The 13357-nt window shown below is 39.9% G+C and overlaps 1 protein-coding gene across 2 annotated transcripts in view; it reads left to right on the top strand.

Moving 5' to 3' along the window:
- The window catches only part of bckdhb (branched chain keto acid dehydrogenase E1 subunit beta), a 105415-nt gene extending 92437 nt beyond the window's left edge, over nt 1-12978 (top strand). The window contains exons 9-11 of one of the 2 annotated variants that reach the window (XM_062398828.1): nt 69-155; nt 10027-10186; nt 12571-12978. In XM_062398828.1, the coding sequence (XP_062254812.1) occupies nt 69-155; nt 10027-10167 (228 nt within the window). In that variant the 3' untranslated portion in view covers nt 10168-10186; nt 12571-12978. The remainder of the gene's footprint in view (nt 1-68; nt 156-10026; nt 10187-12570) is intronic. The other variant, XM_062398827.1, reaches the window with a different exon arrangement.
- Nucleotides 12979-13357: the final 379 nt, after the last annotated feature.

The raw sequence follows: 13357 nt of genomic DNA, 5'->3' as shown, positions 1-13357 counted from the left end.
GCTTCTGTGAGTTTTATACTATTAAAATGTAAACCTTCTCCCATCATTGTATTTATTTTTTTCTCTAGTCGGTGGTGAAAACTGGTCGTTTGCTCATCAGCCACGAGGCTCCAGTAACCGGAGGCTTTGCAGCTGAAATCAGCTCTACTGTGCAGGTGAGTGTGTGTGTGTGTGTGTGTTTGTGTGTATGAGAACATACTGTATTTGGTGAGATATTTTATTGAGCCCTGCAGCTCCCAGAGATGGGAGGTGGTCTTCAAAGCTACGAGTCTTAAAAGGTAGTAGTGTTCTTTTCAATAAAAGTCCCACTTTGTAGTGAAGCTTAAATAGCCTTTCACTTAATGCCCATAAAGCAGCAGATGCTTTATACAAAGAAGCACTCATTTGTGCCAATTAGTTTTCAGCTACAGTAATATCTGACAAGGTAAGACATTGAAGCTTACATGAGGTAGGATGTGAAGCCCTGACAAGACAATCATTTAATACACTATTCCCCTATTGCGCATTGTGAGCAACTGAGCAGTTTTCTAAACCAATGAAACATCTTTTTGTATGCTTTGTATAAATTAAATATTCATCAAATTGGGTTTGTTTTAGGATGGATTGCGACACTCAAGACTCTGACAATTCCTAATATGATATGGACTTGTGTAATTAGTCCCAAAAACCATACTCCTCCTCTACTCCACCAAATCTAAACACAGAGACATAAACAAAGATGGTTAGATTTTTTATGATTCTACAAGGCCCTGGTTTCTCTTAGAAATTAAATAAAAAGATTTAGATCTGTTATCATAGTCATCAGATTTCTTTAGTATCTTTATCTGTGCATTCGCAATTATGCAAATGAAAGTGAGGTGAAATCAAGTGAAAAATATTCTAGTTGTAGGGGTTAATTTAGAGTAGTCGTTGGATTCGACTGAGGGTGCTTTATTTTCAACGCTTATCTATAAAGCTGTACTGAGGGTGTTTAGTTTATCCAACTTACGAGAGACTGTTGAGACAGAGAGTCTAACTACCCGTATAAGGTTTAAGAAATATTGCTTGTTGCTGGCAATGGGAGTCCTTGACACTGTAAATCAGACGTGCCAGAGAGAGCAGATGACACATTCTGAGCAAAGTTTGTGATGCGTGACTAAATGAAAAGTCTCCCTCCCGCCATCATCCAAATTTAAATCTATTTTTGCATGGTGAGATAATTATGTGGGGAGTTTTCTCCATGTGAGACCCTCGGTAGTGAATTCCACTCGGCTCAATAAGCTATTTATCTCAACAATGACAACCCCCCCCCCTTTTATCTGCGCTGCCTCAAAGTCATTTGACTGATTGTATGCACTGCACTGTATGCGTTACCGGGTGCTGTTTCCTCGTTAATGTGCATAAAATCAGAGTTGAACCAGTACAATCGATCATTCCTCTCCCCACTTACTGTCGTTCAGATGTTGCTCTCTCCCCCTGCCAGTGCGGACTGAAATGGGCCGGTGAATCATCCCGCACATTTCAATGTTTTCACATTGTGTATGGGTGATGTAAGTTGCTGGTGTGTTCACTGATTGCTTTGATCTGCTGTTTTCACATGGCCTCAAGTAACTTGGATACACTCGTTGGAAAGAAACCTTTGGAATGGTTGCTGATCGGGTTTTAAAGGGATACAACATGACCCACAGGCCTCTGTCACACTGTTAAACACAACACTTAATTACTGGGGTCCCCACAGAACCTTCAAAAGTCTTAAAACCTCTTAAATTAAATAAAGATCAAATGTCTAGACTTCAGTAGGGAATGAGCTTTAAATATGATATAAGGAAGAATGAAGAAAAATAGGAGATTATCGGAACCTTGAATTGGTAGAGATAAGGGAATGGGTTCCATTCCAACCTGCGGCCCTTTGCAGCATGTTGCCCCTAATTCTATCTGTCCCCCTTTCGCCACTAAAATCTCTCTGCGCTGTCCAACAAAGGCCTAAAATGGCTGTGAAAAAAAATGACATATTTGAAAAAAATGCAACAAGCTTCCTTATTAATATTCTCCTACAGACAAAACCACATTCCATGGATTTCAATGTCATGAACTTATTCCCTGGAAAACCAGTGACAATGTCAAACATCTCAAGTGATAAAACAAATTCTGAATGCGCTCTCCCCGACACTCATGCATCCTTCGACCAAGTTTTATGTTAATCTTTCCACTAGCTTTTGTGTTATCTTGCTTTAAGACAAACAATACAACCAACCAACACACGTAGTATATGTTTACTTCTGCATTGGATGAGTGGTTGCTACTAGAGTGTTTCAGTGAGCATTATTTTAATTCAATAGCAGAGTGAGGTCACAACCTAAAGGCCGGCACATGCTTCTGCGTTTTCAGAGACACGCAAGCGCAAGAGCCCCTTGCGCGCTTGCGTACCCCTTCTTGTGTGCTTAAGTGCGTCCCCCAATTTTTTTAACTATACGACAAAGCTTCGCAAGCCTCACGAAGCCTGCAAGGCTGTGATTGGTCTGCTAACTACATCCTTTCCGGAGTCACATTTCCGGTTTCATGCCACATAATACCGGCAGAAACCACGGAAGATAAAGAATAACGAATATGGACCAAATAGAAGAGCGTTTGGCAGATGGGATCCGAAAATATGACCACTTGTATAACCCGTCATTGACGGAATACAAGGACGCGCAGATGGCCTGCAATTCCTGGAGGGAGATCTCGGCTTAAGTCGGTTTGCAGGTCGACGAGTGTGTGAAGCTTTGAAGGAAGATCAGGGACAAATTTATCTGCCAGAAAAAGGCTATGAGGAGCAGCAGTGGCGATGTAAATAAACAGTCAACAACAACTGCCACACACAAAGAAGGCGTCTCTAAGGTCGTCTATGACAAAAAACGTTACTCCACCCAGTGTCCTGGCGGAGAATTGCAGCACGCGCAAACCTTGGAGAACCAAAGCAGCAGCCGCAGTTGCAGAAGCATGCGCCAACCTTTAGTGAATTCAATAATTAACCCTGTACTTTGTTGGTTAGACCCAATGTTTCATGTTTTTTCTCCTTAAAAGCCTTTGTCTTCTGATTGGCTGAACATGTGGAACCTTGCAAACGGAAAGAGCACCCAGTTCTTTAGAGCACTGCCTCATTCTCTTATTTGTATGTAAATGCCTACTGTACTATTCAGCATACTGTTCTGAGACAGAACATGTACATACATTTTCTCAGAAGATAATGGTCTGTGCTGGAGCTTTACTTGGAGTGGATGATGTTATGAAGAACTCTGTGACGAACTATCTCAGCTCATCGCCAAAGTAGCAGAAAACAGCTGGAACTTTGCCTTCAGAGAAGTTTGAACTTTTTTCTCACACGGATTACTTTTACACATGTTTACCTCATTATTTGAAACTTTGCCAATGTTTGTTATTAACGTCTGACATTGTAATATTCTATTTAGAACAAAAAATAAGGGAAAGCATAATTGGTCCCCTTTAAAAAGCCTATAGTTGACAGAATAAAATACCTCATATTTCTGTTTGTGTCACCTCTAGAGATGCCAAACTTCTGGCCTGATGGAAGCAATTAAATTTGGTGTGTGAAGGATGCTTGGAATCCAACAAGATGAGCTGTGCTTTCTGTATGGCTCACCCCTGATACAGATGGCAATTATGTTTAGATTCAAACCAGTGACTTTCCCGCCTACCTTCTTAATTTCTTTTCAGCATATGTACACATATATATACTTTTTTTAAGGTTACCAAACCAACTATTAAAAAGTTAACTTTGGAATTTAGTCAATAAAATAAATGTAAAACATTTTCAACAGTGTCTTTAATATAAAAATATCTAATCCTTCGGAGGAAAAACATCTAGGTTTATGGGAAGGTAAGAGAAGTAGGTGTCCCGCAAGTCAATGAACATTCTCCTACCATTTGACTCTATACCTCATCATTAGATCATTGCAGAGTCATCCCCAATCTGGAAATGAAACCTATATTTTAAATTAGTTTGACAATTGAGGATAAGACAAGTGAAGAAAGAGGATTGAAGGCAGCTTGATTTGGACTCCTCTCTTTAGCCATCTTTTTTTCATTGGTTACAGAACTGCTTTGTGTCCCACTGTGTGTACAACCAAGTGCAAATCTACAAATATAGTCCCAGAGAAACTTGTCTGAATATCTTTGCTACCATTCCCATATTCTCATTTGTTTATGTAGCTTTAGGTGAAATCATTAGTGCTTTGTTTGATGTCATTAATGTTCTGACTAAAATGCAGATGAAATGTTGTCATTATGAGAAAGAATTAGGCTTTAGAAAATGGATATTTTAATAAAATTACTGTACAGTCCTACTTGGTCTTGATAATAAAAGATAAACTGCTAAAATTACAAATACAGCTTTTAGCAGAAAGATTGAGTCATGTGTCCTCAGCCAGTGGAATAAAATCCTGGCTTTCAGGATATTGAAGTGAGACCTGTGCAGATCAGCCTCCAGTGTGGATGTTTAAGGTCTGAACTTGTACCACACCTTGTTTACTAGTGTGGCCTTGTAGGCAATCAAGGGACAAAAAGATAAACTGGTTCTCAGTAAAGGGTGTTTCGTCTAGACTCTTGTCTGGGAGTGTCTTGAAAAGCCCAGTCTATTATTTCTGGAGAGAGTGGACTACCTATCCACCTCAGGGCCTTCTAGAAAGAATCCATTTAAAGATTATATTTTTTCTTTTGTAATAAGAGCAGAGGGGAGTTTTGCAAGTTTTCTTTATCCAACTGTGGCTGTGGCCTTCATGACTTAGTAATGTGTCATTTGCTGGCCCTTCCCCTAGTGTTTGGCTCATGACTGAATAGGACCAAGTAGGGCAAAATGAGATGTGGCTAAAGACAATGCTTTCACGCTTTCAATGCAAAGAGAGAATTGGTGAATCACTGTCTTCTTCATTGAACTCTACAAGCAACAACAAACTGCACTACAATCGATCAATTTGGTTTCAGAGAAATTCAATATTTATATTTATGCTGGTTGTGATGGAAATAATGAAATGTTGTATAATTTTGCTATGAACAGTTAAAACAGGTCTATATACATTTTCAGGAATATTAAAGATGGTCTTGAATACAATCTATTTTCTACACAATTATACATTCCACTGTATTGAGTCATAAACCACTGTCCCTCAGTGGATCTCAGAATTGCCTATGGTCTTCCTAGTGCTTTCAATTATTTGTGTGTAATCTTAACCAACAGGATCAAATATCTTGCCCAGCATTTCCTGCTGAGATGTATTGCTGTTGTGGGACATGGTACAAAGACCACAGACTTCGCTCAGGTCCAGCTGGTGTTATCTGAGGATATAGGATTAAACTTTATCTGCCAGAAATGTCCTCTGAATCAGCGTTAGACCACTGGTTGCTTGTCAGGATTAATTGAATGAAAAATCAGGATAGTCCCAAGGCCTGGGGCATCACACATACACACAAACCCATCCCGTGTTTTTCTACATTTTGGGGGATACAGTAAATTACCTTCAAAGGACAGTGCTTTTACAGGAAGGCTTCTTTAAAAGGCTGCTGTTGCTCGATCCTACCAGTTGTCTAATAGCCTAAAGCCTGACTCTCTCATTGGCCCTTTCTTCCCTTCATATAACTGCAGGGTGTCATTTCTCACTTTCTGAACTAGAATCACTAATAGAAGTCAATGACACGTCATATTTAACTTTTAATGTGAGTTTAACTAATTCACTAGCTGCACCATGACAACCCATCACAAACTATATAAGATTATTTAATGTGTGAGAAATGAAGAGAGAACTTTATTTGTCTTCAAGTTACGAAAAGGTTTTGCCTGAAATCAAACCCTAAATTTGATGTAACTCATAGTCAGCATTTTTCACTAATTGCCTCTTGCAATGGATTGCAATTGGATTTTTTATTTGACCAATTTAACCAATCACATTATTAAATGTCCCCCTCTGCCCATCCACTACAGCCACACAATAGGAAAAAAATTGGGGTAACTTTAAGAACAATGCATTGTCAGTTTGTTAGGCATGACTCCACAATCAGATTCAGCTATCCATTGTCAGTTTTCAATGTATAGCAACTTTAACCTGTTTAAATCAAGCTGGTTTTGAGGCCTTGTTTGTAGACTGTATTATTGGCACCTTTCTACCTCGGCTGGGTTTCTGACAATCTCCTTTTTTTTGCGTGACATGAGAAACAATATCGTCACTGTGTGTCAAAGCCCCCGCTGTTCTGTTTTTTTTTATTCTGATCAACTGAAGGGTGCAAGAATTGTGTTACTGCCATGCCATATATCTTTATCCTGACATTCAAGTATTACATATAATGATGCACTTCCCAAAAGATAAACAGTGATTTGAATGAAATCTGAGTTGTGTGGCCATGCTCTGTCCAGCTGTGGTGGCAGGCAGGCAGTCAGACCACTGTACTTTCCTTCTGCTTCCAGTAAATGTATTTAGAGGAGATTACAGATGGGATCTAGACAAAAGAGCAAACTCCCTGGTACTGTCTGACATGGTGTCAGGAGTTCAGCAGAGAGAAGAGCTTGAGGTTATAATCTCAGTTGACACGATTAATCACATTGTCATTTACTGAATGGTGAAAAGAAAAGCAAGTTACCATGTGGAATCACTTTGGATCACACCTCTTCAGTGCCTGCACAGATGGGCCATTTTAGAAATACCTTTGACAGTCAAGCTCTTTCACTGCATCTGCTGTCAAATAAGTGCTTGGAAAAAAATAAGCTTTTCAGTCAAGTGTGCAAAAAAAAGAAAGAATTCATGTAAATGCTTTGATTTTGTTCATTTAAATCTGACAAGAGAAAACCCTCTTGTGGCTCAGTCAAATCATCTGCATCTAGATCTGCGCCAGGTCTGTTCAAGTACACTCCTCCTTAAATGTGACTTTCTCAAGTTTTCACTTTTCCAATGAATGAGACTGAACTTTGCCCAAGATTATTTTTTTTACCTTTTTAAGCTAGGTGCCTCGATATGGCATGCGTTAATGATGTTTGAATAATCTTTAAAACAAGACTGGACTGTAATAGTGAGCTCAAGCATAAAGGATTAGTATTTAACTGCATATGCACCTTTTTAGCCTGTTGGAACCTGAGCAGAAACACAGTCCTGCAGTCTGCATCATGCTGCAGCCTCACATCTTCCATAACTAAGGTCGTAGACATTTGTCAGCACATGAAAGCAATGTACGTAAGCAAAGGAAAAGGGAAACAACATACTACAATTAGTCCCTCATGTCACCAGTTGTAAAGTGACTGTTGTCAGGATCCTTTTGGATACAATTTTTGAGTTGAGGTCATTCTGAAGTCTACATGGGAATGAGTAAACAGATCAATGAATTAAAGCGGCGATGTCTTCATTCAGTGGCCATTTATTAAAGCTGATCACAGTTAATTAGGCGGTAGGAGCAGACTGCCAGTCGGTCAAGCTCCCAGGCAGATAACAGTGCCAGCAGTCTGAGCCCTGTGCAGAAAATCAGGGGGGACTTCCCCTGGTTTTGGGTTTCATTCTTACTGGTACCCAAATCATAGAATCCATGACTGCTGGGCTGACCCTCATTCGTTGGCTTTGCTTAACTAACTGATGTAACACACACTCAATGACTCGTCTCCTCTAAGGCTGTTCAGTCAAGTTTAAATGAAATTAATTACTGCAAACATATCCCACATTAAACTTGTTTAAGTTTTAATATTTAATGTTTTCTCTTGTTTGAAAGGAGTTCAAATTTAAAATAACAAATGATAGCTTTAATCCATTTATCTCTGAAATTATCTCCCTATTCTTTTAATTCAATTATCCAAACGCAGTTTTGGAACGCTTTTGGCTGAAGTAGCGGAACAGGGGATTTCTGCATTTGTTGTTCCCCAGTTCCCCAAATAATAAATAAGGCTATTTAGACATACTTATACAACAAATTTGAAAACAAGATTCATGGGGATAAAAGAGTAGAATTTGCCAAGTAAAGCCTGAAACATGCTTCTGCGACTGCGTCTGCGTCTTTTCACGCTGCTGTGGCGCAAGACTCGTTTTCATTCATGCTTTCCCAACCGTTGCGCGTCTTACAAAGCAATTCCGCGCCAGAACACTAGGCGGAGTAATGCTTTTTGTCGAAGACGACCTTAGAGACGCCTTCTTTCTTCTTCGTCGATTGTTTATTTACATAGCCACTGCGGCTCCTCATAGCCTTTTTCTGGCGGACAAATCCGCCAGTCAGTGACAGGTTATACAAGTGATCATACTATCGGATATCTTCTGCCAAGTGCTCTTCTATTTGGTCCATATTCGTTCTTCTAAATCTTCCGTGATTTCTGCCGGTATTATGGGGCATGAAACCGGAAATGCAGCTCCAGAAGGGATGTAGAGCAGACCAATCACAGCCTTGCGGGCTGAGTGAGCTTGCGGAGCTTTCCATCCGTTGTTACCATAGAACTATTCCCAATTTTCGATCTCTTACGTATAATATTTTTCCAGTTAAGCTGTTACATTAAAAGGCTTCATATGTCCAGTCTCATATGATTCCGCTTTTGTCTTTCAACTTGGCAGGCACTTTAGTTGAGTATTAATCCAGGAGCTGACATTCAGGCTGGCACACTCTGTCTTTACCATTTCAGCTCCTCAGACATACTGAGGTGCGTGCTTCTGCTGCAGTCTCTCCCTTTCTCGTTTTCTCTTGTTGTGTTGTATTTTACAGGCTATAGAAGCCCCAAAGCACAAAAGGCCTCCATCAAGTCTGACAGTCCCCTGGACCCTGCCAGATGTTTTATAAGAAAAATAAAAACATAGTGTAAAACATGCAATCCCTTCCCTGCCAAATGCTATACTACTCCTTGGCAACCAAATAGGGGGATTACATGGATGGCTGAGTTTGTGAAGCTGTCAGTGTCACAGGCAACAGGTGAAAGTGTGTTCTGTGTCAGACGTACGTGCATGAACAGGCAATGCCCACAGAGGGTTCAGTGCTACGTTTGGTTGCTTGAGATTTTTGTAGGTCAGCATGATCTGAAAGAGGGTACTTCAGGTCTTTGTGCATGCGTCCATGTGCGTTTGTTTAACTCATCAGGGGGTTTGTCCCATTTGGAGTGTTTTGGCCAACTTCATTCTGCTATGTCTCCATGGGAAGAGGTCGAAAGCCAATATAGAGACACGTGCCATGGCTTGTTTTGCACCAGGGCCAAATTGCCTGAGCACTGGCTGTCTTCAAGGAGCCTAAATGAAGCATGTTTTCTTTCAGCTTTTAAATCAGGTATGGCATAACAATAAAGTTGTCAAGCTGTTTGACCACGTTTAAAACATATATTCTGCACTTGAGCAGTAAATAGTTTTGTGTAGTTCTGTGAGTAAGAGGGTTTGTTGTGGGTGGCTAAGAAGAACGCTGATGTCAGATCCCTTAAGAAGGACCTGCGGAGCCAAGGAAGTGTCTGTGCGTGATAGTTTATGGTGATTCGTCAAAATTGGCTTATCAAAACAACCTGTGCAGGCCTGTAATTTTAGATGATTTCAAATCAGCACGGAAACAAACAGCAGTAAATGTAATTTTTTTTATTCCAATCATCACTGTATATTTTCCTTCCTTCAAATCTAAAATACTACCTGGTTGGTTTTACCCTGTTACATCACACATTTATTAAAAGGCTAATATTCTGCAGAGGGTTTAAAGTCATTCCTGAATGTGGAAACATTAATTTACACAAAACATCTTGCAAGCTTTCCCCAAACGTATGTACAAGTCTTCCTTGTCTCCTTGAAAATGTCAAAAACCTGGACCTTTTGTCAAGATTTCTCTGACTACAGATCGTATTTGATTGCACTGTTTCTGTTTTCCTGATCACTGAGTCGCATTACTGATGCTACATGCTACAGCCCATATAGAGTATCTGCTGTCAGCCAAATATGTATCAGCAGGGTCACAGTCTGAACATGTTAGCATGGCTTCCCTGCCTGAATGAATTATGTTTGAGCACTGACAGCATATTGAGAGAAGTAATTCTCATCTGTGTTATTTTGTTTTCTCTATTTACAGGAGGAGTGCTTCCTTAACCTGGAGGCACCCATCAGTAGGGTTTGTGGTTATGACACGCCCTTCCCTCACATCTTTGAACCCTTCTACATCCCAGACAAATGGAAGTGCTTTGAAGCTATCAAGAGGATGATCAACTTTTGAGCCAATGTCAGGTACAAAGGTCTGACATCCTCCTTATGAAGCTAATTTCTGAAAGGACAATGTTCATTCACTTTAGTGTATATTAAAGTCTGTCACCAACAGCCCTATAATCTGTATTGTTTATTCCAGTCATGAAGTAATTAAGACCTGAAAAGGTGACTTATATATGACATTTAGGTCATTGGAGAGAAAACATCATTCCATTTAATCTTTTTTTCCTACCCAACCACTAGACATGTAGTTTATTCTAAAAAAACAGGCAAATACAGTCAACGGACCTTTTAACACAAAGTATCACGATTAATTGAAATCAAACTATTAGACAAGAGTGATTTCTATCTCACATGGTACATTTGTGTTGAGCCCTAAATAACATATTGTGTGGTAACCTTAAAACTAAAAGAAATGGAGGCAACACTCCAGCAATTAAATACTACATCCAGTTAGTGGACTAGTGAGAGAGGTTTATTTCTCAACTTGTAGTACCAAATGTAGGTGAAGTTCCAAAAACACTGGAGCCCTAATTTCCCATACTGCAGCTTGTTATCCTTTTAAGTTGTACGCTTAATGCTCACATTCTTTAAAATTCACACATCATAAGGGAATATTTTCTTCACAAGTCGCGTGTAGACTTAAAATCTCAACTTCTTGATGGTGCTAACCAAGACCAGCAAAAACTATAAAATCCATGGAATGCCCCTTTAAATCCCATGTACACATATTCAAATAGTCCATCAAACTACTCTTTCAAGGCTCACTTATATTTGTTAAGGTTTACATTGCTTTGCTTAGCAAGCTTGCTAACCAGATGCAGGTTTTGAAACATGACTGGAGCATTAAAGGTTCTGTACATCAGAAAATTTGCTGATATTTCACTCAACAGTAAAAGTATTTTAAAGTGATCAAGTGTGTTTACTCTGTGTGGCCATGCTCCCTTGACAATATATCCCCTTGTTGTGACGCTTGATTGTTCTGACGATTCTGAAGCATCTCTTTTGGGCGTACTCGCATTTGTATTCAAAGCTGAACATTTGTAATCAAACCACTCACAACTTATTTTAGTGCCAGGTAGGGGTGTGCGATATATATCTACTACGGTAATATCTTAATTGTTGTTTAAACGATCTGCATGTCAATATATAATTGGCCGCTTTAGATGATGAATAAAAGACATACAGATCATTGAAGTGTTTTTCCGTCATTGAATCATTGTCGGAAGAAGAAAATAAGAGGAGAATAGAGGGAAAACAGAGGTTTGACCGAGCTGTGCAGCTCCGTCAAAAGTCGCTCCGCCTCCTCCAACTAAATTATACTGGGGAAACTTCTAGTGATCACGTTTGCTGCTATATTTTAAAAGTTGATTAGTTTGTCGCCACGATATCAACACTAATCATCACATAATGATGATTCTTTTATTAATGAGTTAAATCTTTCTTCAAAGCAGAGCATTCATCAGCCACTCGCTCTTTTCCTCTCTCTCACAAAAATACACACAAACACATACTCACAAACAAACCGTGTGATCAGGCACATGTGTAAACTCATTCTGGGTAAAAGCAACATTCTTTATCACCTTAGTTAATGTATTGAGCTGGAGGAGGTGGTGGGGAGCGCTTTGTTTGGTCTGACGCAGCCGGCGCAGTGCAAAGTGCGAATGATTGAGGCCCAGAGGAGCAGTAAATTACTGACACAGCCTCTAAAGACTGCTGTGTATGGCTCCCTGGTGTCTGCCCCGGACGTGGTGGCACTGTGACCGGGCTGTGCGCCTGCTCCCTGCTGTGGAGCTGTCTGTGGTCTCTGCGTCCATAGCCGGTGACTGTTTATGTTAATTTATCGCAAGTCATATCGTCATCGCGATAATAAACAACGTTATCGATATCGCATGTTTTCCTAATATAGCATACCCCTTAGGGTGACTACACATAAGCATTTTAGTAGTGGCTCCTCCCTCATTCATCATGCAACATCTTAGTGGCTGTTACCGATGAAAAAAGGATCATGAGGGGATAATGAGACAGTTCTTGCTTATAGCCTACATGTCGTGGATACGGCCAATTGTGTTGTTACCTAATGCTGCTATTTCCTTGCTGGTAGGGCTATAGTTTTTAATTTGTTGGAGTGGTGCTCAATCAAAATTTGAGACTCATGGACGGTCATGAAGCAAGAACTGTCTCATTATCCCCTCATGATCCTTTTTTCATCGGTAACAGCCACTAAGATGTTGCATGATGAATGAGGGAGGAGCCACTACTAAAATGCTTAAGTGTAGTCACCCTAACCCTAACCCCCCTCATCCTCACTGCTCAGTGTCTCTGTCCAGCTCTGCTGTTCCTTATCACCTGCCTGCAACTGTGGATCGCCAAGTTATTTGCTTTGACTTATGGAACATCTTTCCTTTTCCAGAGCCAACATCTGGTAGCCCTGAACTCCACGCTCTCCCACTTTTCTTCTTCATTCATCCAATCAGTGGGGAGCATCCAGGAAAAGACATTTTGACCATCAAATCAGGAAGCAGTATCCCGATGGGCTCTATATCCTTCTGTGTTCTGCTGAAAGACTGTTACAGTACCTCTGAAGTATGGAACCTCGTTCGTTTGCTTCAACATAATTTAATGTCCTCTAAAGTAAAGGTTCAATACTGTGGGAAACTCTTATTTGGTATGTGTTATTGTCTGCCTTTCTGTGCTGTTACTTTTGATTGAATGTGCTCTAATCTTTATTTAGTTTGACATCCCCTGAACATTATTGTACTAATAACATGGACCTGTGGCTTTTAAGTAAAATAAAATGAAATCAGAATTGTAGAAAACATTTGGTCTGGTGATTTGCATCTCTTTCAATGTGTTTGGTTTTTACCCTGACCTTTTGGCAGCCAAAAGCAGTTCAACACTTCTGCTCATATGATTTAGATAAATAGGCTACTTTATATACTGAACTGGTAAAGTCTAAATTTGTTAAATTGTTTGACGAAAAAGTGGATTTTACTATGCTACAGCTTGTGAAATGTAAACACACGTTTTGCATTATGTGGTCATTGTTAGCCAGCTGCTTGCCCTAGTTTGTCCTGAGGGAAAAACAAACCCAATATTTAAGTTACAGTAATTGGACTTTACAGTAATTGTCCAAACTTTTGTCCTGCTTTTACCTTAAAGACCCTTCTATTGTTGTACTTGTACTAGTCTATCTTTTA

The sequence above is a fragment of the Platichthys flesus genome, chromosome 11, assembly GCF_949316205.1.
Source record: "Platichthys flesus chromosome 11, fPlaFle2.1, whole genome shotgun sequence".
Lineage (NCBI taxonomy): Eukaryota > Metazoa > Chordata > Actinopteri > Pleuronectiformes > Pleuronectidae > Platichthys > Platichthys flesus.
Note: the sequence above shows the minus strand (reverse complement) of the source record. Positions and strands in the feature narration are given on the sequence as shown.